Source organism: Pithys albifrons, chromosome 3, assembly GCF_047495875.1.
Source record: "Pithys albifrons albifrons isolate INPA30051 chromosome 3, PitAlb_v1, whole genome shotgun sequence".
NCBI classification, from domain to species: domain Eukaryota; kingdom Metazoa; phylum Chordata; class Aves; order Passeriformes; family Thamnophilidae; genus Pithys; species Pithys albifrons.
In genome coordinates, this window is record NC_092460.1 from 95,483,007 (window position 1) to 95,509,369 (window position 26,363).

The 26,363-nt window shown below is 43.0% G+C and overlaps 1 protein-coding gene across 3 annotated transcripts in view; it reads left to right on the forward strand.

Moving 5' to 3' along the window:
• The first annotated feature begins 11,206 nt into the window (after positions 1 to 11,206).
• Positions 11,207 to 26,363, forward strand: part of BEND7 (BEN domain containing 7) — a 48,279-nt gene continuing 33,122 nt past the window's right edge. The window contains exons 1-3 of one of the 3 annotated variants that reach the window (XM_071552787.1): positions 11,207 to 11,687; positions 15,461 to 15,544; positions 25,789 to 26,088. In XM_071552787.1, the coding sequence (XP_071408888.1) occupies positions 11,207 to 11,687; positions 15,461 to 15,544; positions 25,789 to 26,088 (865 nt within the window). The remainder of the gene's footprint in view (positions 11,688 to 15,460; positions 15,545 to 25,788; positions 26,089 to 26,363) is intronic. The other 2 variants (XM_071552788.1, XM_071552789.1) reach the window with 2 other exon arrangements.

The following is a 26,363-nucleotide window of genomic DNA, read 5'->3' on the forward strand; positions in this document are numbered from 1 at the left end:
ACATACCCCCCACTCCTTCCCCAGGTGCTGGTATCAAAAAACACTGAAAAGATGGGAGAGGTTTGCACTCCCTGTCCCCTTTGCTGTCTGTGCACCTACAAAGCACACTGGGATTTACCTGATGCCTGTTTTCTCCTTCCTTCAGGCAAGAGGACTGAGGTAGCTGGTAGGGACTGAGCTCCTCAATGTGTATGTCCCACATAAATGCCCTTGTTGGCAGGCACACAGCATTTGTGACATGCATAGTAACACGAAGAAATCTCTTATTTTGCTTATCTTCCTGGTTTTGTCCAGTGTTTCCATCCTGTGGCTTGCAAAGTCCAAGGGATCCAGAAAAAGCTTTGAAGAATGAGTTAGTATAGCCAGTTCTCACTATGTTTAAATTTATCAGGGCTATACCTTGCTGGAAGTGAAGGCTACTGAACACTGAAAGGTGTAACTTCAGCTCCTCTTAGGTGCAGCCTGGCTGGTGGCAGCACCCCTGTCTCCTGTTGCTATTTACTATGGCATACACAACTTCTCCCTTCCTAAGTCTTTCCAGGTTTTTTTCCACCTTCAAGTCCTCCCAGATTTTTTCCTTACCTTTCCCCATTGTAAGCTCCATTGCTTCAGCAGCTATTTTGGAGGGCTGTAACCACAACTGGCTTTTTGCCTACTTTAGATAACCTGAGCCCTGTGCCAGGGCTCTTCCTTGCAGACAATGGCCTGTTGGTTTACAGGTTTGGTTTAACCCCAGGCTGGAGGGTTATGGATTCAGAAGTCATGCTTTACCTCAGGCTTGAATGTAATCGCTTTGCAATGAGGAAAGAGGAACAGAACTCCTACGCTTTTTCATAGTTCTTCTAAAAGGAAATTATATCACACCTGATGGTGATAGGATCCATGAATGTCTCAGTATGAGAGCCCTGGGGGAATGTGCCCACATTTGGGTAAGGGCATAAATCGGAAGGCTGTAGGAATTCTCTGTAGTAGACCTTATGGAAAACGAATCCAGGTGCTCGTGTCGGAGCATCAGCTGCCCCCCTCAGTTAACTGTAGAGGAGACATAACCTTACACCTTGCCTTGTTTCCTGCTCCAGTTTAACATTGACCTGGAATTGAGTTAATTTTTGGCTGGGATAGAGTTAATTTTTCTTGCTAGGAGCTGTTACAGTTCTGTGTTTTGGATCTACTATGAGAATAATTGATAACACATATGTTTTAGTTGTTGCTAAGCAGAGTTTATACTGAGTCAAGGACTTTGCAGCTTCTCATGTCCTGCCAGCAATGAGACTGGGGGGACAAGAAGTTGGGGGAGGCCTGGACAGCTGATCCCATCTGACCAGAGGGATATTCCACACCGCATGGCACCATGCTCAGCGTATAAACTGGGGGGAAAGCTGGTCAAGGGCTGCTGGTTGGAAACTGGCTCAGCAGGTGGTGAGCAGTTGCACTGTGCATCACTTGTTTGTATATTCTAATAGCATTATTATTACCATCATTATTATTATCATTTTCTTCCATTGCTGTCCCATTGAACCTTCTTTCTTTCAAACCATGAGACTTCTCACGTTCACTTTTCCAATCCTCTCCCACATCCCACTGCAGCAGAGGGGAGGGTGAGCGGGAGGCTCTGTGCCAGCTGGGATTAAACCATGACAGACATTATATCTCAATTAAAGACAGTACAAGATGAAGGAGAAAAGCCGACTCACACACAGTATTCACAAGAAAGATGCAGTTACTGTCAGGTGACTCTTAGACAAAACATCTCCCACTTTGTTAAAAACAAAACAAACCAAACAAGGTGGCAGGGAGGGGTGTAAGGGACAAGGAAATAGCTGAATAGTTTATGTTGGTAAAACAACTCTGACAAGCTTTGAAAGTAATGCTATACCTCTAAAATGTGTCTAAAAGTTCAGTAATGACGACTCAGCCTCCCACAATTGCCCTTCTTCCAGTACTCCTGGTTCTCTGCTCTCCTGCCTCCAAATCAAAGCATCCTAGAATGTAAATCCCCTCTGTGATCAAGACAGTTGTCTTGTGCTGTGGAAAAGAAGTGGCAATCTATAAAGTACCACATCTCCCAGAAGAGTTATTCCATGGAGTTGGATTTGATGATCCTTGTTGGTTCCTACCAACTCAGAATATCCTGTGATTCTGCATATATGCAAATATGTAGATATACTGGCTCTGTTTTTCTGAGGACATTCACCAACAACTCTCTAAAGAAGAAAAGGGAGAGAAAAATCTTTGGTATTGTCCATCTCCTCAGGATTTCTATTTTTGAAGAGATTATAAAACTTTCTGATATACAAGAAGTGGTGGTATCTTCTTTTTCTTTCACTGACAGCTCATGGGGGAGATCCAGTCTTGTCTCCTGCCTGATCTCCAGGATGTCAAATCTGTTTGACTCCTCCTTGCCTTAGGGTCAGGGAAGCATTTCCTGATGGACATGAATTGTTGAGATGGTTGGGTCAGGTCTTGGCTGGACACTGTTCAAGTTCCTTTGTTCCTCAGAACAACTTCCTGTGGCCATATACATGATAGCAATTCGTTACAGTCCCTGCCTGCTTCATTACAGATCTCTCATCCTTTGGCTGTCTCCACTCACATACGCTCCTTGGCTGGGGTGGGTATCTGGAGGATCACTTGCTGGACAAACTCAGGGCACACATGAAAGCTCACAGTGTGAGCTCTGCTCCTTGTACCACACAATGGAAACTGTTCCTCCAGCCCACAAGAGGATTTCTCCAATTCTCCATTGTTCTGAGGAGCCCTAAGACTGTGGAAACTGGTTAAGTCTGTTATGAGAGCAGACAATTCCTTCCCTGTGCCGGTCCTTCATCCATGCAATGATCCCTTTGATGACATCACTGCATAAGATATTTCTAACATGGTGAAATGTGTGTTTTACCAAGCTGTATTTCAAAGCTATCAGTTTATCATATATGGCATTACTGTATTCATTAGAGTCAATTAGATCATTTTTATAAATCCTAAGCTTGACTATTTGTTTTCTACTGCTCCTGTTTGACTTTTCAGGGCAATCCTGTTGTTTTGGTACTACAATGGCTGTGTATTTCTGTCTCACATGTGATTAATAGATCTGATATTTGCTGTCAGGGCTGTAGCTAGGCCTTTAAGCTCTCCCAAAACCACTTGTAGAGTCTTGAGAGCTCACAGCAACTGAGCTTGAGTCTGGAAGCAATAGTGTTACCCGTGGTTTTCCTAGATCCAGGTTTCCGCAGACCTCTGGAACAACCCCATGGAGTTAACCACAAAACTACTTTGAAGTAATTTGCTTTGCAGCATTTCATAAGAAATCAAGACTGAGAAGGGAAATCTAGAAGTTACTCAAAATCTTGGAACGTTCATAAGAGCCTTGTAAGTAATAGAAATACAAGCTTAAAACATACATGAGGTGTTTCATTCCAATTTCTTGCTGGTTAAGTGATTGCTCAGCTTTATCTGCTGCAAGCCAACTGTCAGCTTACAAAAAGAGTATTGAAGGCAGCTCAAGTAACCCAGTTTCACTCAAATAACCCAGATGTCATCTATTTGTCAGAGTGGTAAAATGGATCAGAATAATTTTGGTTGCTCTCAGTGGTTGTATTCAGTTTATATTTAGTTGTTTTCAGGTTGTATTCAATACTTTACAGGCACATAGTTTCACTTATCTACTTGATATTAAAACAGGGGAAAACCCCAGCTCAGCCACATATGCTTTCACTTGCACACTGGAGGCAGAACTGATGCTTTACAGCTGACTGAGATTGTAGAAGAACTCATTTCAAGCAACACAGGGCACAGATTACTCTTGGAAACCTTTTTCAGGCAGGTACATGGTTCCTTTTATTCATCTTCAAAACAAAAAATACATTGGATAAAACTGCCTTTATACCATGACTGAGAATGTCCACTTCTGGCAAAGGGAGCTCCACATCGAGCCTGACTCCTTTCTTCTTTTTATTAAAGCTTCCCTTCCTTAGCTTAAACCATCCAGCTCCCCATTCTTTGTCCCTGCATTTACTTTGCTTACAGATATCTCTGACTTGTCACATCCACAGGGCACCTCTGGGTTCTATCAGACATGGCAGCACTTCAGCTAAGGCTTGCAAACTGCACTTCCCTGTTAATTCTGACACTGGAGATGTGCCCATCCCCTTCATTTAGTGAAGGCAAGACACCCATACTAGGCTTGCTCTTTCTTATTTACTTTCCAAACAGTAGCACACAATCTCCAGGTCACAGTCTGAGAAACAGTCAGAGGACTGAGGAAAAAGCCAGGGGTGGTGCTCCACCACAGGTGTCCAAATCCCACTGGCAAGGACAAGAAAAGGCTGCAGGGGACGTTATGGAAGAAAAAAGTTCCCACATTTCTAGCAAACAGAAGTCTTCCAAAGAGTAATACATTCATGTATCATGAGAAGTAAAAGAAGATGCCATTTGAATTTGGTTTGTCTTGCTTGATTAGTTCTCATGGCAAGTCAACCCCTGCAGTTCCTGTCTGCCAGGACACACCTTTGTAATGCACTGTTAAAATACTTAGGAAAGTAGTGACATTCATATGGATGTTACTGGTTAGTAAAGCTACTGTGGCTTTTAGAAACATGCTTGAAATAACTGTTGGGATGATAATTATCCTCCAGTTTTGATAAAACAATATTTAGGTGTATTGTCTAGGTTGTCTGTAAGGATGCATGGGTCAGTTCCTATCTCAGCAGCTTTATTATCTGTAAAACTGAGGTGGTGTAAAAATTCACTACTTCTTCTGAAAAGCTTTACATTTACAGCTAATTATTGCCAAACTGGCTGGTATGGGAGATACCTGAGAAAAATTCTGTTGTTTCAGGAAACAGTATCAGTAGCTCAGCTCATGGCACTGTGTCATCAGAGCCCCTGATGAATCAGTCCCAAGATGTCACTTAGGGATACTGTGCTTTTTTGACAGCAGTGGCCATTTGTGGCTGTTAAAGAATCCAAAACATCTTGCAGGAAAGTGATCGTGCCACCTTTTTTGCTGTTCTGCTTTGGTTCTTTCTACACTGGGCAAATGATGTAAGCATTAAACATACTTCCTCTTAGCACCAGTCTGGACTACAGACAGCCAAGCAACAAACTCTTCCCAGGAGAGATGCAGTTACAGGTCTAATCCCTGCAAATGCAGACTGGGTTTTCAAACTGCATGCACTGAGTTTAAAATCCATACAATTGTCTTTTTCTTCAATCTTCTCCAAAGGCAGATCTATACCTACGAACTCTTGGGTTTGAGACATTTTAGCTGCATTAACAGACACCACCCCTAAACACTAAATAGGTCTTGCTGGATGGTATAAAAGTTCATAAAACCATCTATTTTTCTTTTATTTTAACATGTATAGAAGATAAATGGTTGAACAGAAAGTATTGTACTTCTGAGTTCATTAGCTTCTATTCAACACAGGCAAGAAATCTCTCAACGTTATTACTAAATGATCATAGTTCTGTGTTGTCAGTTTGATCCCTGCAAGATGTGTCCATCTCAAAGAAAATACCCATACAGGTGCACTGGTTGCCTCAGCAGAGAGGTCAGGGATTGAAAGGGTGATGGAGTCTTCAGTATCTACACGTCTCTGAAGGCAAATCCAGGGGGGGCACATTAATGAAAATGCTGCTGTATATATCTTACTGCTGAACAAAAGCACCGTTTTCAGATGCTGTCAGTCTCCAGCCTGACAGAGATATTAAATTCAAATAATCTCTCTTTAAAAAGTGCATGAGTGAGTAGATTTTGAACTCCATAGTACCTTGCAATGAAATTTCATTTTTTAGAACAGAAAAGCAGGCAGGTGGTTATGAATACGTCTGAAGCTATTTCTTCATCCTGAAATGTAAGTACTGTTTGAAAACATTTAGGAAAATAGAACATCTTAGTAGGAGCCACAGCAACTTTTCATGAATTTATTTTAGCTTGCATCAGTATTCTGAGCTACAGGGATTATAATTTAGTAGAGAGACTCTCATTGGGAGAGGGGATTGACGGTGTCAAGACAGCAGCCTTGTGAGTTGACAGGGATGCTAATATAGCCACGGCAGAAGTTTAGAGAGCAGATCAGAGCAGCTGGGTGGGCTGATAGAGAGGATCAGGGCAGCCCAGAGGAGCAGTAAGAGGATCCAAATAAGTGGATTAGTAGCATACCAGAGCACACACTACTTTTAGTTTTCAAACTCACATTGATTTTAGTGCAAGTGCATTTACTAATGCGTGGCAGGAAAAACAGGAGAGGATCAAGGCAGAATCAAGACACAGAGAGCAGGTCCCTGTGGCAAGCTGGAAACACAGAGAAGGTTGGGCTGAGAAGGCACAGCGTAACGTCCCCACATCAGACTCAGTCAGGACTTAGAGGAGGGTGGTGGCTGTCTGAGTTTCTTCATCCTGCAGCCTCAAGGAGCTGTCTAACAGTGGTAAATGCTGTTGTTCCTGCAGCTGATGCTGCGTTTGTTTTCCATCCACAGCTCCAGTGATCGCATGGCTGCACTCTTACCTCTGCCTTCAGCTGCTGTGACTGAAGCAAACTGACACCAAATGGAGGTATGATCAGTAGTGTAACCCTCTTGGAGCTCTCCCTAGCAGCGGCCTCACTGGGCTGCTGGGCCCTGAGCTGAGCTTGCTGCAATTAGTGCTGTAGCATTCACCAGAACTGGGACTGCTGCCCCTTGCTGTGCTTGAGCTGCTGTGACTGACATCGACTCCCAACGACCCAAAGCTCAAACACGCCCCTCCTAGGACACCAACCTGGCTTTGCACTTCCTCTCTTTACACTGAGGTGGCAGCAATGCAAAGACACATCCAGACTAAAATTTCTAAGCACAAAGCTCTTTAGATAGCACAAAACTTGAAAGTTCTAGGCAAAATAACACTGCTCTCAGCTACCCTGAAGCACCTTGGGTTGGAACGACAGAATTTGTGCAGTTCATGGTTTCTTCATGTTGCAGAGAAGCTGAGGACATCCATGTATATAGGGAGAATTCTTTTATTCTTCCACATTCACTTTCATGAAACCATCATTGAAACCTTTCCTTCTTTACCCTTCAACCACATCTGTTGCTTAGACACCTTCTCCTCTCCCATTCTTCCCAGAATTCAAATCCAAACACTGGATTGTCCTAGGGAAGAGTTAATACCTTAATATCCAATTATCCCACAAGTATTGGATCAGAGTGGATGACCATCAAACTTTGACACTTAGACTACAGTGCCCTTCCCTGTAGCCTTAATCCAGGCAGCACACAAAATGATAGTGTGGAGGAAAAGCCCTGACAGTCAAGAGGGGGGGTTGCATTCTGATATGGAAATATTCAGAGGGTTTGTGACCACACAAAGAACACTTTGTACATAGATTTGGTTATATTCTTTATTGTTGAAACAGTTCTGGAATGTTTTGGTCTCCCTGAGCTGGCAAACAGATGAAAACATTGGTCCAGCCTGTAGTTTTTTTCTTTTAAATTTGTATGAGAAAGATTAACAAGCAGCAGAATGGACAAGAAGCCATTTCAAAGCAGTGTTCCTAAGGAAAATGACAGCAAGGATAGAGACATGAGATGTCAAGTACTGTAACTGAAATGGTACAGAAAAAACTTAAGAGGCGATCAGAAAACAAGCTAAACTGCACTCCTGACTTCAGATTTCTTTAGAATATCCAGAACTTTCCTCTGTACCGACCCATGCCTTGGATATGCCAACCTGAAAGCCTGCTGAAAGGGAAGGTTTGTGGAAAGACAGCACAACATCAACGTGGACTATTGCCATCTTGGGAACTGAAAAGTACTGCCTATATATGCCACATGACCCCAAAAACATCACTGGAAAGGCTACCACAGTTTATAAAATCTTCAGTGACATTCATTACACATAACTAACCAAAATAGCTCACCTATTAACCTGTCACCTGTGGAGCTCCTGGTCTCCATCTACCTCTTCACCCTTTTCCTGCTTCCTAATACCCTACTGAACTTTGTCAGGCACCAAGATGAGTAGTAATCATGGTGCTATTAATGATGGCAGCAGTCTCTTCCCACTTCACCTGGCCTCACACAGTTCCTTGACATTAGACTTCAAGCCTCAGATCAAATCACCGAGTTTATGAGGCTTTCTCCCATATAATTCTTCCAACTGAAAAGCTGAAGGAGTTCTTAGTACACTCATATAATTCTCCTCAGCTCTAGGACTCTTTAGTCTTCTTTGTCCTACACCCTTGGACTTTCTGAATAATAATCAAAATATTGTAATGAACTGGACACACCTGGAAGCAGTGGAAAAGTCTGGGACATCCTGGTGTGAAGAGCACTGATGCTGTTAATACTGACATATTACTAGATTCATTATATTTAATTGGTTAGCTCATTATATAGCATCCAAAATGAAAAAGAAAAGCATTTCACACACCAGAAAATCATTGGGAAAATTAGCTATCAGTTAGAATGGAGAAGGAATATTTTGAAAGTAATTTGCAGCACAATAAAATTGTAACTAGGAAATAGTCAGGGATGATCATACTAACCTGGGCTGATGTTGCAAGATAAAGCCCTTACTTAGTTTGCTAATTTTATGGCATTTTGAAAAACACATTACTCAATTAATGGTTTGAGGAAATACTTTGCAAGTGTTCATGAATACATATAAAACACTCAGAATTTTTCATATTTTCACCAGAAAAAAAAGGAACTGTGGGTTCTTAATATGCAGAAATAACAATCTCACACCAAGACATGAACTGAAATAAAAGATGAAATTAAAAGCTGGCTGCCCCCCCGAGCCAGTGCACTTTATCCTAAGTCACTTGGCTGCCACAGTGATGCAGGCAGAGACTATGCAGGGACACAAGGAAGCCATTCTAATGGGATAAAGAGGACTTTCATCTCTGGATTCCTCCAGCTTGAATGCTGCAATGGTGGCCTGTGACAGATGAGCAGATGACCCCAGTCCAGCTGTAGGATGCCCACCCCAAAGTGCCCCACAACAGGCTCACAACTCCCTGTACACAGGAGGAGCCTTTGAGTTTCTGTAGGTTTCTTCCTAAGTCCCAGCTGAGAAACACCAGCAGCACAGGACAGAAGGCTTGGTTTCCAGCTACCGGATCCCACTATGTGTTGTGTGGATAACTAGAAGACTTTGACCTAAAGTCACCTTGTTCTAGTTTCTAATTCACTTTTATGCAGATGAGATGGCAGGATCGGGGCCGAGGTATCCACGCTGGCTCATACTTTCAGAAATGAAAACTGCAAGATTTGCTCATTTGAGTGACCACAATTAGGTTTGTTTGCAGGATCAGGCTTACTCTGCATGTAGTAAAGGATGGACCGCTGTAATTCAAAAAAAGAAAAATGAGAAATAGTGATAAAAAAGGGGATGTGCTAATTCTTGTAAAACATTACTGGAAACTGCAGCATCTGGACTGAAATGTCACGTCAAACCATGAGTGTTCCTTTAGGCAAAAAAATCCAGCACAGAGCAGAGAGAACTAAAAGGAGTAAGAGAGCAGCTGATAAAACACTGCCATCACTATTCCATAAATTATAACCCCAAAATGTTCACTAAATTGAGTAATGGAGGAAAACAGAAAAGACCTTTTTATTTTTGTAGCACATTCCTTTGGCAAATGCAGGATAAAGCCCATCATGTGAGCTGAACTGTAAATGAAGGCCTTATGCTTTATAAAAATTCTCCCATTGTCCCAGGAAGGATGAGAGTCAAATGCAACAGTTTCAGCAATGCTCTGAGTCTTGTAAATAAAGTTAGCAGACAGGAATCAGCAGAGTGTTTGGGGAGGCAAAAGAAATAAGAGAAAATACTCTTTTTGTACACAAAATTTAGGCACACTGTTGCTGCATTTCAGACCCGATTTCACTGTGCTGTACCAGAGATTAATTGGACCCACACAATTCAGCAAACAGCATATGACATCCATCTACCTTTGCTGCTTCAGCATCCTCCCAAAAATATATAATGCAGGATTTTAAATAGTACATTAGCCCAGTTTCCTTTCACAAAGTCTTACAGAGAAGTTTAGGAAAATTCCAAGAGTAGCATATTGATTGCCTCTGGGATTTTCCACTTAGCAATTTAATAGAAAATTACACCCTTACCCAATCTGTGAGGTTTCCATAACCTCCCTCATGAATTTAATTTTCCAGCATGTAATAAATTTTACCATTAGGCATAATTTCTGATATTGCTTCACCATTAAGGCTATTTCTCGATTTTGCTTTTCAGAACCACATATACTGTCCGTGAAGTGTTTGGACAGCACCTTGCACTGAAGAATTCAGGTCTGATTATATCTATGCACACAGTTAGGATATAAATCACTATTGTTAGTATTCAATTTGCTTTCCTCTTGCTAATTTTATGTCATTATTCCGAATGATAGGGTCAGTCAGTATTGCTGTGGAGCGCGCGGGGTTCTCCTGGGTACTCCGAGGAGACCAAGGCAAGATTTCCATTTGCATCTGCTCAAGTAGGCGTATGCAAGTATCACATAGTCTTCTCCTTGTCACAACACAGCCTGGCTACATGTAAAAACACAAGATGACGATCGGAGCTGTGTTTGCAGTTATCAATAGTCATAACTGTAAACGCCTGGGTCCCTCCTCTACAGGCAACAGGCAAAAAGCACTCCCGGCTGTAAATAAACGCTCCACCCGTAGCGTATTTAGCACAGTGAGCGCACTGGAAGTGTGGCTGAGGGCGTCAAGTGGTGAATAAATCAAAGCACTAATTTCAGCTGTGTTTGGGCCAAGCCGTATGGCTGCGGTGACCTCGCGGTGACCGTCGGGAGGGTTGCCAGACGCCCTAAATCTCACTCCTCGGGAGAGTAGAGCCTCTTCCTCTTGCTAAGACAATCCCGGTTTGGGATCTCTCTTCCTCTTGCTGAGGCGATCCAGGTTCGGCCGAGCTCGCTGTCCCTCAGCCAGCGGGTGGCTCAGCGCTCTCCTCCAGGCCTCGCTCCGTGACACCGGCGGGCACATCCTTGTGGCGATCCCCGTAAAACACGGCAACAAACAGCTGTTGCTATCAGTTCCTGCGGTCTGCCCACTTTCCGCACGCCGAGTTCACCCCATCCCCGCCGGGCCGGTCCCGGTCCCGCCGGAGCCCCCATTCAGCGTTGCCCCCGCTCGGCCCTGGGGCGGCCGGGGGGGCCGCGCCGGTTCCGCGAGCGAGGAGGGCGCGGGAGGGGGACACAAAATGGCGCTGCCCCTCAGCCCCTCGCCCTCAGAGCGCGGCGGGGCCGTGTGGCGGCGGGCCGGCCCCGGGGTGGCGGCGGCGACTGCCGGCCGGCGGAACCGCCGCCTTCCTTCCCCCAGCAGGTGGCACCGGGGTCCCGGCGCCGGCGGCGAAGCCATTGCGGGCCGCCCTTCGCCGCCGGGCCGCGGCCGCGCAGCCGGCGGGGGGGAAGGCGGCGGCATCGCCCCCGCGGGGCTCCCCCCGCCGCACCCCGCTTTCCCTCAAAGTTCGGGGCGGGAGCGGGGCGCAGAGCGGAGCCAACTTGTCCCGGATCCCTTTATTCGCCGCCGGAGCCGCCGCGTCTCCCAACCCCCGCGTGTGTGGCTGATCGGAGGGACGGAGCTCGGTCCTGTGTCCGCCCCGCTCCTTCCTGCCCGCACCATGGAGTTCGCCCAGAGGAAGAGGAGCAGGAAATCCCAAAGCTTTAAACTGGTCAACGAAGGTGAGGCGGGGGCGGCCGGGCTTTGTTCGCCGGCCGGGGGCAGCCCCGACTTTTGCCCCGGGGGGAGCGGGGCGTTATGAAACGCCGGCGCCCCCGTGCTCTGCCATTGAACTCCGCGATCCGCCGCTCCAACTCCCCGAGACCATTGCACGCCTTTTATTTGTTTCATTTCTTTCACCCCCTTCCCCTTTCCTCTTTTTTATTTTTAATTATATTTTTGCATGTGTGTTACATGTTGTTTCACTGTCCCCCCCCGCCCGCCCCAGCCGCCACCACCCCCCCAGAAAGGTGGACGTGTTTGGTTTTTTTTTCCAGGCAGATCTTGCACAAAATAAAGTTGGATCGTGTTTCGTGGTAAATCCTGCTTGGGCTGGGGGGGCGGGGGGGAGCGGGAGTGGGGGGAAGGTAAAATCGGGAAGCGAGGAAAAAAAAATAATGACACTTGAGCAGCGACGGACCTTCTTAGTATTCAACTCTTGTGGATTTATTGTGTTTGGGGTGGTTTTTTTCGTCCCCTCGGCTGTGTACATCCGTGTATTTCAAAGAAAAGCTGAATCGAGGTTGCTTTATTAAAAATCCACGCAGGTAATTAATTGTACGTGGGCCGGGGAGAGCCGCCGGCGTGTAACTTGTTTGCTCGGGGTGTGTTTGCTTTTGGAAAAGAGGGTATTTTAAAAGGGATCGCGAGGAGGAAATATTTGGATTCATGTCGGGCAAGAAGCACAGCTCTATATTTCAGTCTTGTTGTTGTTTTCTTTAATTGAAGGGGAAATAAGATGCAGCCGCTGGTAGGCATTTTAACAGGTGGACTTCCCACCCTTAAGAATTTATTTTGATTGGGGATTTATTCCTTCTCCAGCCGATGAGATGTTTTTGCCCTGATGGATTTGATTTGAGATCGTTTTTCTTTTTGTGTTTTCAAGTATTGGACGGGAATATCTCCATGTAACGCCGTGTGTGTCCTGCATGCCAAGTTCAAGGCAGGTGACTGCTTGGGTGTAATGTCACACTGGTGAAAGGGGGACACACACGAGAGCGTCAGACTTGCTGTCTGAAGAACGATGTGTCTGCAGGTGCTTGGCAAAATTATGTTCAATGTGAAGAAATTCAAAGATGGAAATAAACTCATGTAATAGGAGTAGTAAATAGTGACTGTTGTATCGTGGTAGGAGGTCTGGAGCATGACACATGCTCTCCGTTAAAATCTAGAGGGACAGTGTCACGTCAGATGTGTCTGGAACATATTGGAGGTCTGTATGCTTTAGCAAACCTATCAAGGGTGTAATTTTTTACAGAGATCAGGTTTGGTTTGTGGGTTTTTAATAGTGAACGTGCTCCCAGCTGGGAGGCAGAGTTAGTGCAGGATGGGTCTGGAGCCTTGGGGGTGGTGAAAGTGAAATATGGAAAAACAAAACTGAAATTGAAGACCTGGATTTATTTTTGTCCTAATAGACCCATAAAAAGGATATGTGCACTGTCAGAAAGAGGTGATTATTTTGCTAATCTCAGTTGCCACTCCTTACAGGTATAGATATGCCTTAGTGTATGAGACAATCTATTTAACCTTGCTTTAATAGGTAAATTCAGCTATCATGGTACATTTTTAGTAATTCTTATTTTATCTGGTGTATCTTTTTGGATATAGGAAGTCAAATAGAAAGCTACACTAAAGGCACATCCTAGAGAGAAAATTACTTCTTTGTACTTTGAGAATGGCAGAGATAAAAATCACATTTTGCATGTGAGTCTGCACTCACATACTCTTTTTCTATCACAGTTGATTAGAAAGATAATTATGTATAAATAGTTGTCTCTTGTAATTGGCCTTTGCCTCTTGCAGGAGTCATTCCCTAGTGTCACAGTTTAGTGTTTACTGTTGTGAAATTGATATGGATTTCACAGTACCGGGACTGTGACATCCGAGGCAGAAGAAAGAAACCAAAGAGAAAAAGGGGTGTGCTGTGTCAGTTCATTGGTAACACACCATCTGCTAATGATGTGTGCCTGTAAAATGCTTATTCTGTCCCAAAAATAACTTCAGAGCACCTTATCGAGATGATCAATAATGACCAGATCAAGAGGAAATTCATTCCTGCCCTAAAATACTGCTGCCTCTGGGGTGAAATGGGTGACTTTAAGGCAGCAGCTGCAGACCAGAAGAATATTGTGACCAGCTGGATGTATGGAGGGAAGTGCAAGAGAAGAAACTCATGTATAATCTTTATATCTTAGAACGATGAGTCTGTAGGTCATTTAAGTCCTAGTTTCATGTACTTACTCTCAGCAGATCTTGGATGCCCATGAGAGGATGAAGGTTCAGAGTGTGGCAGGTTGACTCTGAGTGGCCATCAGGTGCCCACCATGCCACTCCATCCCTCCCTCTGCTCAGCAAATCCCGTTGTTTTAGCCTTATGAAAGGAGTCTGTACTTCCTTGATGCTGTATCTCAAACTTCACCTTTACCCATTTCACTCCCTGGGTGTGCTCGGGAGGCAGAGGAGCCCTTTGTGCAGCACCTCATCGCTGACCTCTCCAGCTCCCTCGTGTGTGGTGGTTTTCCCCTCATTTTCTTTCCAGGCCCCTCTCTTTCTGTTGCGCTGGTGTGTTCGGCTCGATTTTAGTTTACTTACTGGGTTGTTCCTCCTCTTGTGCCCTTGAGACAGTCGTGCTGTACAAATAAACACCACATAACAAAAAAGTTTGACTTCCAGGAGACCTTTCCAATCTATTTGGTCAGAGGTGCAGGTGTGCGGCTTGTGGGAGGAGGAGCTGCTTAGGCTGCCCTCCGTTTCTGTTGTGCCTTCTAAGTGAATCCCTCAAAGTACCTTCCTGTGAGTTAATCTCTACCTCACTTTTGGTGAGCAAGTAAACATAAAAACCAGTTTACAGAGGGAGTAGCTGAGAGTGTTGGGAACTGGGAGGGCGTTGAAGGAGTGAGGTGGGGAGGTGGCTCTTTCAAGACACTGAATATATTGTTCAGTCTTGAGCGATTTGCTGAAGGACAAAGTGTGTGCCAATAGCAGAGTCAGAAATAGCATCCAGGAGAATGCTTTTTTTTTATCCCTTGGACTTACTATTCCCTCTGTGCACACGTGTAAACAGAGCTCTGGTTTTACTGAACACCTGCCTGGGGTTATAACAGAGACCTTCACAGCAAAGTACTCTTTTGTTTGAAATAGAAATTCAGTGGTGATTTTTTTTTAATATCCTGAAGCATCTCATATACTGAAATACCAATGTTTCTTCCTGGGATCATCACAGACTTTACTTTCTGTGGGTGCATATCCTAAGGTGTCCCTGATCCTCCTTTCTTCAGAATTTTGAGGCAAATGACACCAGTCTGAGTCAGGATAGCTGAACGATACAGCATTGATGTACGTTGCTGATTTCCTTACTGAGGTAAAGTTTGAAAGTTTCCCTTGGTCTCTGGGAAGATAAAGTTTTCATTATAAATCTGCTTTCCATCTGTAAAGCAAGAAGCCAGATAATTGGCATCTGGTGGGATAATTTGCTGTGAAAATGAACACAGTAATTTAGGGCAGGCATAGCTGTTCCCTAAAATCTGTGAAATATTTGAGCTGAGTCTCTCCAGTGTGAGCAAAGGTTTTTTAGGAGGTGCTGATACAGAGCACATTTTCTGTGGTTAATTTGATGTACATGAAATAAACTGCAGATATATTGATAAATTATGTAGTAAAACTGTAGCAATGTGTTCAGTGTTCATTTTTTCCAGATCACTTGAGTTCTAATTTTTTTTATCGTTTTTCATTCCAGATTACCATCATGAGATATATAAGATCTCTGACTACAGCAATGATGTTAATGGGGAGACCAAAGAAACACAACCAGTTGTTTTAGGTATGTGCTTGTCTTGATTAATTTCTGAGCAACATAGCGTGGCCATTTGCAATTAGGGAGGAAAAAAACCTCTGTGCAAGCACAGGAAGCGGCTGCCATTGTTTAATATGACATTCTTTTCAAGACCCTTTTATTCTACGAATTGCCAATATATCCTTTATTAACACTGCTAAAAGTTGTAATTTCAGACATAAATGTTTATTAGTGTCTACACACAGTGCTAATTATCACTCACTCAGAGAGCCAGATGCTGACTCTGCAGTTTTGCAGCTCTGTGCTCACGCTCACCCCATTTACATTGCATATTCCCTGGCATGCTTCACTGGCAATAGTTTGTGTAATTGGGGTATTACATCTTTGACATCTGGATAACAGAAATTCAATTTCCAGGAAGCTGCTATTTGTTTGGTTTTGCTTCTGCCTTGGGTGGGATAGAGGATTAATGTGCTATCTTAATGTAATGTCCTTTCACCTCTGGAGCTTGCCTGCTAATCCTGCCATGGCAAAATTAAATTAAATCAACAGTTAAAAATGTGTAAAGAAAATAGAGAAGTAATATAGAGTTTGCAGCATGATATATGCTACAGCATGATAGGACTGCTAGGACTGGTTATCAGTGAACCTTTACCTTTCCTGTGTGCTTTTGTCCTGTATAACTCTTCAGCTGCAGAGTGCTTCTTCTTTTCCTGCATCCAGCCCCCTCCTGTCACATCCAGGCCTTCCCTGGAGTAAAGCACCCCTTGACAAAAATTTGGCAGGCCAAATTCCTAGAGGTAACAGTCAGATTTTTGAGCTACTGTGCCTCTAGCTGTATAAAGGAAGCATTTGGGGACCTTGTTCGGGCTTTGGAGAAAGCAGGTGCTTTTGCAGCAAGAGATTTGGAGACGTCTGCCTCTCCTTAACAGCACCAGGAACCTAAATATTTTTGTGGGGTGATTTAAGGTTTCTGTAGACTGTGTGTGTTGCCCCCTGCAGCCGGCAAGAAGCATTGGAAGGTGGGAATCGGCACCTGAAGTCAATCTGAGTGCAAAATGCCTTTGTTTCCTATGTTTGGAATGCCACATCCTCCTCGGGAGGTGGGCAGCAAATGGGAGGGAACAGGAGGACATTTTGGGCAGTGTGGAATCTTCTGGTGATTGGAACATTTGCATGGGAGTTGGAGCTGAATTAACTTCCTTTCTCGGCTTCTCATGTTAGGATATTGAGAAATCTTTCTTCCCTACTCCCACTTCCAGGGAAAAGCAAAGGTGGCTGCTGTGCTTTGTGTTTGGATTTCATGTTCTATAAGCACCTTTGGTGAAGTCTGATATACCTGATGGAATGAGGTCCAACAAGGGTTTACTTCAAATGCTTTCTCTTCCAACCCCAAGTCATGATAAAGTTTTGGCAAGAATTAGGTGTCAAGCTGCTTAAGCCAGGGTGCTCCAAGAATGTGCAGGAATCTCTTCTTTGATATGTGTATTGTGAGTCAGACCAACTGGTTTTGATTTTGGTTTGGTTGTGTTGTCCTTAGGTTTGTTTTGGTTTTTTTGCCTTCCTATTATGCTCAACTTTTCATTGTGACTGATGGTGGTCTGGCATTTAAGTGCCTCAAGTTCACCTGTTTCAAGAGTTGGTCAGAATTTAACCTTTAAGAATGTGAGCTCTATCAAGGATCTTCGTTAGGAGGTACTGAAGCACAGAGTTGCAGTCCTAGGAGTCTGCCCTTGGTTGCTATGAAGAGATGCTATTTCCTGAGTGTCCAACCTTCAGATTTCCTCAAAGTGTGCTGGCTTTGACAAGGCTGAATGACATATAACTGTGCAAGATTTGCAGACCAGTGCTAAGGACTGAACTTAGCTAAAGGCACTTGAAATCTGGGCTCCTGCCTTTAGGCAGGGAGCTGGAATAAGTGGCATTTGACATTCCAGATTTCCTTTTAACAAATTCACATTGCAAGGGGTAATATTTCTTTGTGCTTTCAGGGATGATGGGATCACAACCCTTTCCCCAGCTCTGTGTTCTGTTCACTAATAAGGAGCTTCAGGGTATAATCAGTGCTTCCCTTGATTTCACTGTTTTATGCCAAAATTTATCCCAGAAGGATGTCTTTTCCAGCTTGTTTGTTTAGAGTCAAGATTGTTCTCCAGTTTAAGTGATCTGTGGGATCAGCTGTTGAAACCTCAAGGTAATGCAGTCTTTAATATGAAATGGATGCTAAGGTAAAGCATTGCAGCTGTTACCTTTAGAGAAGGTGAAGTGTTAGTGGTAGTGTATAAGTAAGTGAAACTTTATCAGGAATGGGATGTGCAAATATTTTGGTTGCACAGCTGAGCACAATGATCTCCAGCTGTAGAGATGTGCTACTGAGGGGAGCTGCTAGGGTAGATAAGTAAATGAGAAGAATCCAGCATGTTTAACATACAGATAAATTGAGATCAAATGTCAGGAGAGACCCATTGAACCTACATGGTATTTTCTGCATCAGCATAGGGGGGCAAAATATGGCTTTGTGTAAGTGTAGGCTGAAGGAGGAAGTTTCAGTGCAACTAAAGGAACATGGTAATGGAGTTCTGATGGTTGTGATGGTGTAAAGTCCAATTGCTTTTTGAAAAGAGCTTGAAAAGTTTCGTCATGTGGTGAAGGGTTAAAGTGGGAGACATGGTGACTTGTCCTGTCCTCTAATCCTTCATTCTGATAAGATGATGAACAAAAGTCACATCTTTCTAGACAAAGAACGTTCTAAACACAATCTTTACAAAATTTGGTGGGAACGTAGAACATCCCCACTGTGTTTTTCAGATGAGCAGTGGCATGTCTTTTGTTTTGAAGGGAAGGGCTTAGTTATCTGATACCAGGAGACACTGTTCAGCCTGAAGAAGAGGAGAAGGCATCCCAGAGAGAAGTGCTTAAAGCTCCAACATGGACAAGATTTGAGACAGACCTCACTTCAGTTTGTACCAGTTATCAGCATAAACCTCCTGTCACAGGGCTGTGAGCGCAGGTTCAGAATTACAAACCCATGTCTTGTGGGCAGTGCTGGTTAAACTTAGCTTGTCTATTAAAAGAGAAAAAATCTTTTGCATACACCATACTGGCTTTTTTCAGTCTTCATATTTTATTGCCATCACAAAAAAAGTGGAAATATTGTATACCTCCAGACTGAGTGTTTTTACAATGCTTTCAACTTGAAATTCAGGCTCTGTGTTTGAAAGGTTAATGTAGAAAACTAATTATATTATCCTGGTAATCAAATGTGTGATGAGACATTTGTCTGTGTAATTAACAGTGAAGAACTTTTATAGTTTCATAAAATCGAATGCTACGCACAGTGTGCTTGGAGCATTTGTTTTGAAGAGATGTCCAAAACAGAGATGTTTATGACTGATATAAAGTGGAGCTGAAATGTACTGTAATGCAGGTGTCTGTGCATTTTACAGCATTTCGCATTGTTGAAATGGAAGGCAGCAGATTAATAACTTCTCTGTGTCATGGTAAAAATAAATAATGTGTTCTTGGAGCAAGGGAGCGATGCGTAAGTTATTCACTAATTTCAAGAATTTATTCTGTCCCAGAAATAATATCCTTTGCAATTTATTCATAGAGAAAAAGTTGACTTAACGAGTAACTTCACAGACTTGTGTTATTCTTAATAGGATTATATCCCAAGTCTAGTTGTTGTTACAGTAGTAGCTTCTGTAATTAAGACTGCATGGAAGTTTATTTTATGTATCTGTGGTCTTATTCTAGTTACAGGAGCCGGGACCAATTTATTGCTCTGTGGTTATAGCCAGAACTGTGTATTCTATACCCTTTGTGTAATTTCTGATGGACTATTAATAATGGATCATTTGTAGCAGCTGCCTAGGGCACACCTGACACCTCAGGCTGCAAGCTGGGTATTAGAGAACCCTGTGAGACAAGGGAGTGTTTCTGTCTTCACATCAATGACTAAGATGTGGTAACTCCCCTTGGGGGAGGCATCACCACCTTCACACCCAGCCTGAGGGGTCCTGTCTGCTCATGGGCCATTAGAGACTGGCATAATAGGCAGCTGCACCGACCTAGACCATCAAAGATTCCAAAAATATCCCATGACTCACAGTTGAATCACCCATTGTGAAACTCCTCACCCTGGGGATGTGCGGGGCATTCCCACCTGAACCTGAGCATAATCTTCGGGTTTTGGAACCTCTGGTACCGCTAGTCGGGTCCAGATGCCACTCTCAGCCAGACTGTGACCATCATCCTCACCATCATCATCCTTTTCTTTTACTTTGTACTCGTGGGGGACTACATGGCACTCAGCACAGGGCTAAACAGCACCCTTCTGTCCGCGTCCCAGAGTGCAGAGTTGTACATCTAGTTCTGTGAGTTTAAACCAATTTTTCTCTGTATCCTTGTATTTTATGTATTGTAATCTTTTTAGTACCTTGTAACTCTTACTTGTAATCTCTCCTGAGTTGTGTTCACTTCTGCCAGTTTGCCTTTAGACCAGCACAGATCTCTTAAAGTTTATAAAGCATTGCCCTTTGAGGATGAAGCATGATCTTGACCTGGGATATTTACAAGAACTGGAGGAAGTTGTTGCATATCCATTATTACTTTTTTTAATTATATGACCCCATTTATATATACTTTCATTGAACAGTTGCTCACTTGTCCTTTCCCAAGTGACTTAGCTGTTGCAGTGTGGCATGAAAGTATGTAACTTGGGCTTCTGTAGCTACTTCTGTTGTGTGTTTTTGAAACTTTTTCACCAGGCTCTTCCAAAGAGTTGTTTGTGGTGGTAGTGGCAGCTGGGCCACCTAGACTGCCTCAGCTTCCAGAGAAGTAATTCCCCAAATCCTGAATTATCTCAGAGTCTGATCCTGGGCTTGATTCTGCAAATTGCTTTGCTTACATTAATCGTTGTGATATTTAGTAACTTTGTGTTTATGGTGGTAGGCAGGGATATCAACAACCTCTGTACTTCCGTGCTTTCTTTGGGAGTGGGGGATCTGATTTGAGAGTGATCCAGTGTTCTTGCAAATATAATCTTAGTGCATTGTGTGGTGACATGAACATAGGCAAGTGCTTTTAAGTGATTCTTTAGAGCACTGCTAAGATGCCTCAACTAAGACAGGTTGAGTGTCCCTACATGTTAGCTTGGGGTAGTCAAAGTCCCTGACTCATGACTTGTGTTGCTTGTGTGACCCTCTGTCATTGTTCATGACCACTGCCCTCCCCGTGACTTGGGGCTTCAATTTTTCATTGTGTTGTTGCCTGTGTTCTTTCTTCAGTGTAGGCACTGGTATGCCAGCACAGACTGGGGATTGCTTTTTTGGGAATGCCCTGTGCTTACCCTGTCACTTCAGCCACAGATGCCCAGTTCCAATTATGCACGGAGCTGTTACAGCAGTTACAGCAGGTTTCCACGTGGTTTAGGAAACCTTTGATCCGATAAGGAATCATGTACATGGCTCCTCTATTTCCCCCATGCTGACCTTCACAACTTTCTGTTCCAGGATCACTCATGATACAAGATGACAGTGACAAAAATATCTTGATTTTTGAAAGTTAGTAATTTAGGGTGGGTATAGTTTTTGCTGAGAAGGGATGCCAAGCTCCCTTCTAGGATACGTTGTCTCTGAAGGAAGCACTTGAATACTTGTAGCATTCCAAGGGGTGTTTTGGTGAGTTCAGCCTGGCTGAGCAGCAGAGACGTGTGCCCTGTGTGCACGTGCCTCCCAATTCCTTGAGCTGCTCTGAATCAGAGCCTTCAAACCCAGCGGCTGAGTTTTGCTGGCCCCCTTCCAGGGAGGGCAGCATTCGAGTGGTGTCTAATAAATTGTAGTTTAATATGTTTGATTATATAACCCATTGCGACTTTTTGTTGTTGTTGAGCTTTCAAGCCATATGCGTGAACTTCCACGTTTTCTCACCTCTGAGGCCTTGGTTTCCCTGCACACCAGGCTGTTGTCAGCTCACATGTGCTTGTCTGTCTGGCTGTTCCTACCCTCCAGATAACTCCTGAACTTATCCATGTATTTCAGCCTAATTGGGCACAAAGGTGGAAATCTGAGATACAAAGTGTCTTCAGTAGGCGGCCTGGTGGAGGGCAAAGCCTCATTTGTATAGTCAAGAGAGGAGAAAGTTCCATAGGAGTTTCATCTTCCCAAAAAACATAAAACTAGACAATAATTAATAGAAAAAAAATGTATTTGGAAAGGCAGATACTCATGGCTATTTCCCAAAACATATGAGAAATGTAAATGGTAGAAATAGAGATTAATTACAAAATACTGGACCAAGAGAACATTCCAATTGTTCATTTATGTGAGTGAAAGGAAGAAAATATCAAACACAGGCGTTTGTTCAACCTTAAGTATATTCACCCATTTATATACTTTAAACCACACATTATTACAGGTGTGGCTACCACCTCTCTGATACTGGGATAAAATTAATATTTGAACATATGGGTATGGTTGCATATCACTTTATAATTCTTTGCAGTGCTGTGATAATATTTGACAAACTGTTTGGGAAAGATATAACAACTTGTTGGTAGGTAATGTGCTATATCTATATTCAGTTTAATAAGCTTGATAGTGAAAAGATGGACAGGCATGTAGGGGCAAAGAGTGTAATTAGTGAATAACATTAATATTTTGTTAACTGGAGTTGTTTGTAGGTCTGTTTCTTCAGACAGCTGCACACTTAGAAAATGGATGCTGCTGCATCCTGAGACAGTTCTGGTTTACATTTGTGCCTTTATAGTTGTAAACATTTTTGCAGCTTTCAAAGCAGGAAATTTTTATGCTCTGTATACTTTCAGTAAGGGAATATATTGAAATTAATTTTGTGGAAATTGCTTTTTATGACTGTAGCATTTATTAAAGGGCTTTGTTTTGCTTTTTTTGTTGTTGTTTTAGGAGATTACAAGTCAGGTTCTGTGGAAAAAAGTAGGTTGTGCATAAGGGGCCATCATGGAAACAACTATAACAGTTGTATTAAACAGTAGTATTAAAAATTGTTAATATGTTTTTGTTAGGACAATTGCCACCTTTATATACAAGTTCCTAAATAGAGCTGTATCTTGCCATCGTTCTATTTTGACTAGCATTTTGTGAGTGTTTTGCAAGTAACTTAATTGGTTTGAGATAAAACCCACGGGTTTGTGTGGTGAATCCAAATGGTAAATCCTGTAGCCAGGCCTTTGGAGGCATCAGAGTCTCCTTGGGAATGATGAGGGCTCCTGGTACGTGTACAGGGAGAGGCTGAAGTATGCACTACTCTTCTCAGGTCTCTGCATCTATCTCAGAAGGCTTTTCATAGATAATGCAGATTTCTGTGTAATAAACTGGGTGTTTTTCAGTGCTTGATTATCCTATTTGGCATTTGAAAAGGAAGGCTGGCTCTCCTGTAGGACATACTAGCTTGAGTTGTCATATTTTCTCTGTGCTCCATCTTCCTCTTTTTTTTCTTTTTCATTTTTAAATTACATGGTTATTATCTGTGAAAATTATCAGCAGTGGAATAGCTGATAACAAAATGCTGTCATGGGGCTCTAGAGTGAATAGCCAAATGAAATAACCTGGGAGCAAAAAGTTAAATCTGTGACCGATGTTGCCCCTGTCTGCAGACTCAGGTGGTGTAACATCAGCTGCTTTCTGCTCCTGTTGGGGAGGATGCTGCTGTTGCTGGCCTGTTACAAACAAAAAGCTGTAAAAAGTCATGACTGGGAGAGGAGGGATGTTTATTTGCACTGAAGATTAAGTCAGGCTTATGGCCTGTAAGGCTCAGTGATCCTGATGGGTCCCTTCCAACTCAGCATATTCTATGATTCTCTATTGCCCTTCCTTGTAAAACAAAAAGCATATTTAAAAACCAAAACAAAAAAATCCCCAAACAAACGAAAGAAACAAAAACTACCACTACCACCAAAACAGAAAAATCCCTAAAAACACACAACCAAAACCCAAACCCCAACAAATAACTTTGCAAAACAGGACTCTCCTTATTTAAGTAAGGATTTACCTGAAGTTCAGGGTTTGTTTTAACATAAATGTAGGGGGTTTTGTTTGGAGTTAAGTATGCTCATATCACTGTATAGGAAGACTTCTATATGAAGGAACAAGGGAACAGAATCAAGGCTGAATAAGCTCAATTAACATTAATATTTTATGTAATTGGGTAATGGAAATTTAATCTTTCTAACAACATGTCACCCGACCAGACACGTAGCACAGTCACTGCACCCAGCAGGAGGAGGTGGGTGGGAAGCTGTTTTGATCCTCACATACATTTCGCCATTGAATACAAATCCAAATTGGCAGCGTAAAAGTCTGAGAGCCCAATGTAATGTTCAGTAGTATGGTAAGGGATTGCTCCAGGCTCTGCTGTGGGGGGAGCTTTTGGATCTGGGATGTGAGCAGGTACAGCCATGTACAGGAGAAAGTCTGCAGGATATGGGTCTGAATACCTCAGTGATTGCAGTCTGGTGGTACTCTGCAGCCTCTCAAGGTTGGGAACTGCAAACAGCCAACCCCGGGCTGGGCTGGGGCCAAAAACTGTCATTTTAAAGGAACTGGTGCTGTGATTTGTTAATTAAATCACACCCTCACACATAAATCTGCAGGCAAACCGACAAAATAAATAAATACAGTGCAGAACTTCACTGCAGAGGGTTTTTCTCGCTGCTTTAGCTGGAGTGGAAATGGTGCTGGAGTGTCGCTGTACAGGGTTGGCAAATATTTTTCTAAGTTTGGACTAGAAGCTTTCTTGCAAGCCACCCACTCTCCTCCATGGATTGGGGTGGGCTGGAGCCAGCTGGCACCAGCCCAGGGAGCCGGTGCGCCAGGTCAAGCAGGAGATCCTTGGATCCAGCAGAGGCTCCTGTGCCCTTCTGCTTATTCACCTCCTAGAACAAAACCTCCCTCCTTCAGGTACTGCACATCCCTGGCTACCCTGGGCTTGCAGCGTCCAAGCCATGGTGAGCTTGGTCTGTGCTGCAGAGAGGTTTGCTGCTCTTTTAGCTGTCTGGTTTGGCTGCTCCTTAGGCATGCACCTAAGTTTGCAAAGAACTGATTAGAGCTGTGGAGTTGATAAAATTGTTCACATGCCTGGCATTAGTGCACTTTCAAATACCTTGCTGGACCAGAGACAACACACCTTGCATCCTGGATTTTGGAGAGTTGGGGTTTTTCCCTCTGAAGTTTCCTTTGCACTATTGCTTTGCCAAAAATAGGTTTATTTTGGGAAGCATGAATGTAAATTAACTAGAGGATACCAGGCATTATTGTATTAAGTATTCTATAAAGGAAGGTTGATTCATCAGTTTCTCTGTCTTCGTTGTCCCATTTGCTTAGGATGTTTGATTTTTATATTACCAGTAAAACCCCAGCAGCTTCATATTTCAGAAGGGACAATGAACACTTCCTTATTACTCCTGAAATGTAATATATGCTTTAACAAGCAAAATAGCTGCTATCTGCCCAAAACACATCTATTCATTGTGCAATCAGCAGTTTCATACGTAAAATTAATACTTAAATGGTGCCAGGAGTATTAAAGTGTGTAACTGTTATTATTTAAATGCCCTGAATTTACTTGGAATAGTCACATTTTTTGTGTATATTTTCATTTTGTTTTTATAATCTACATTTTTAAGACATCCAGCAGTTCAGCTGTATACAGTTATACACATATTAGCTACTGTTTAATTTATTCCTGTGTAATCCAGTGTTATTAAATTCTGTGGAATAAGGAAATGATTCTGTTCATCAAAATCAATAGATGCAGTGTTGTTCTCTGTGTGTGATGTGGTGCTTTTTGTGTTGATTTTTTTTTTTTAGGATCTGCCCTTCAGCATACAGCAAACTGATACATAAAGGGTCTGATGCTTTAGGCTTTACTCAGGGAAAATATCCACTGATGTCAATGCCTGAATAGGATCAGTCTCTTAAAAGGACTGTTTATTTGAAACTGCTGTAGCTATTATTATTTCCTTCTGGCAAAAAATAATCTCACTCATCAAAGCTTTAGAAACAGCATCAAGAAAGCCAAGTTCAGAAGGTCTTTCAGCCATGAGAGCTGTCAGCGAGGGCTGTGTGAAAGTGTAGCCTGGTACATCCCAGCGACCACTCAACCATCACTTTTCTTTCTTATCTTTATTTATTTAATTCAGTGCTCCAACACTTATTGGTATCTAAAATCACTAATCTCTCCCCATTACTGTTTTTGCTAATTTACAGTGATAACTGTGGCTCTGTTTTCATTAGGAGATGAAAGCCGGGAAATTAAAAAACAAATTACAGGGATGAGAAGATTACTGAATGACAGCACTGGAAGAATCTATCAACGAGTTGGCAAAGAAGGAGAAAAACTGAAGGAGGAGCCCCAAGATTTAGACTTAGCCTGGGCCCAGCGCCTGAACCCCCCTGCAGAGTCCCAGGCGAGCCTTCATCCTTCCCAGAGCGGTGCATGGAATGAGTTGTCACCCCAAGCCAGCCATTTTTCAGGGCAATACGGAACTCGATCCAAAACGTTCCAAAACCAGACTCGAACTGTGGCACCCAATGGTATGATCTGTGTTAGATAATGAGAATAGTACATTTTTCCCCCCTCTCCTTGTTCTGTGCTAAATATCTGCCTTTGTTTTGATGATATATTGTACCACTGCACTGAAAGCGGTTATAGTTCAGCGTCTATAAAATGAGCACATAGTTATTGCTTCAAAAAGGTGTGAAAGTGGGCACGGTGCATTCTGCTACCATCTGTCTTCAGCTTTTGAAATGGTTTCCTGGTAATAGGACAGAATTATTCAATGCTGTTACAAGCTTAATTTCTCTACAGT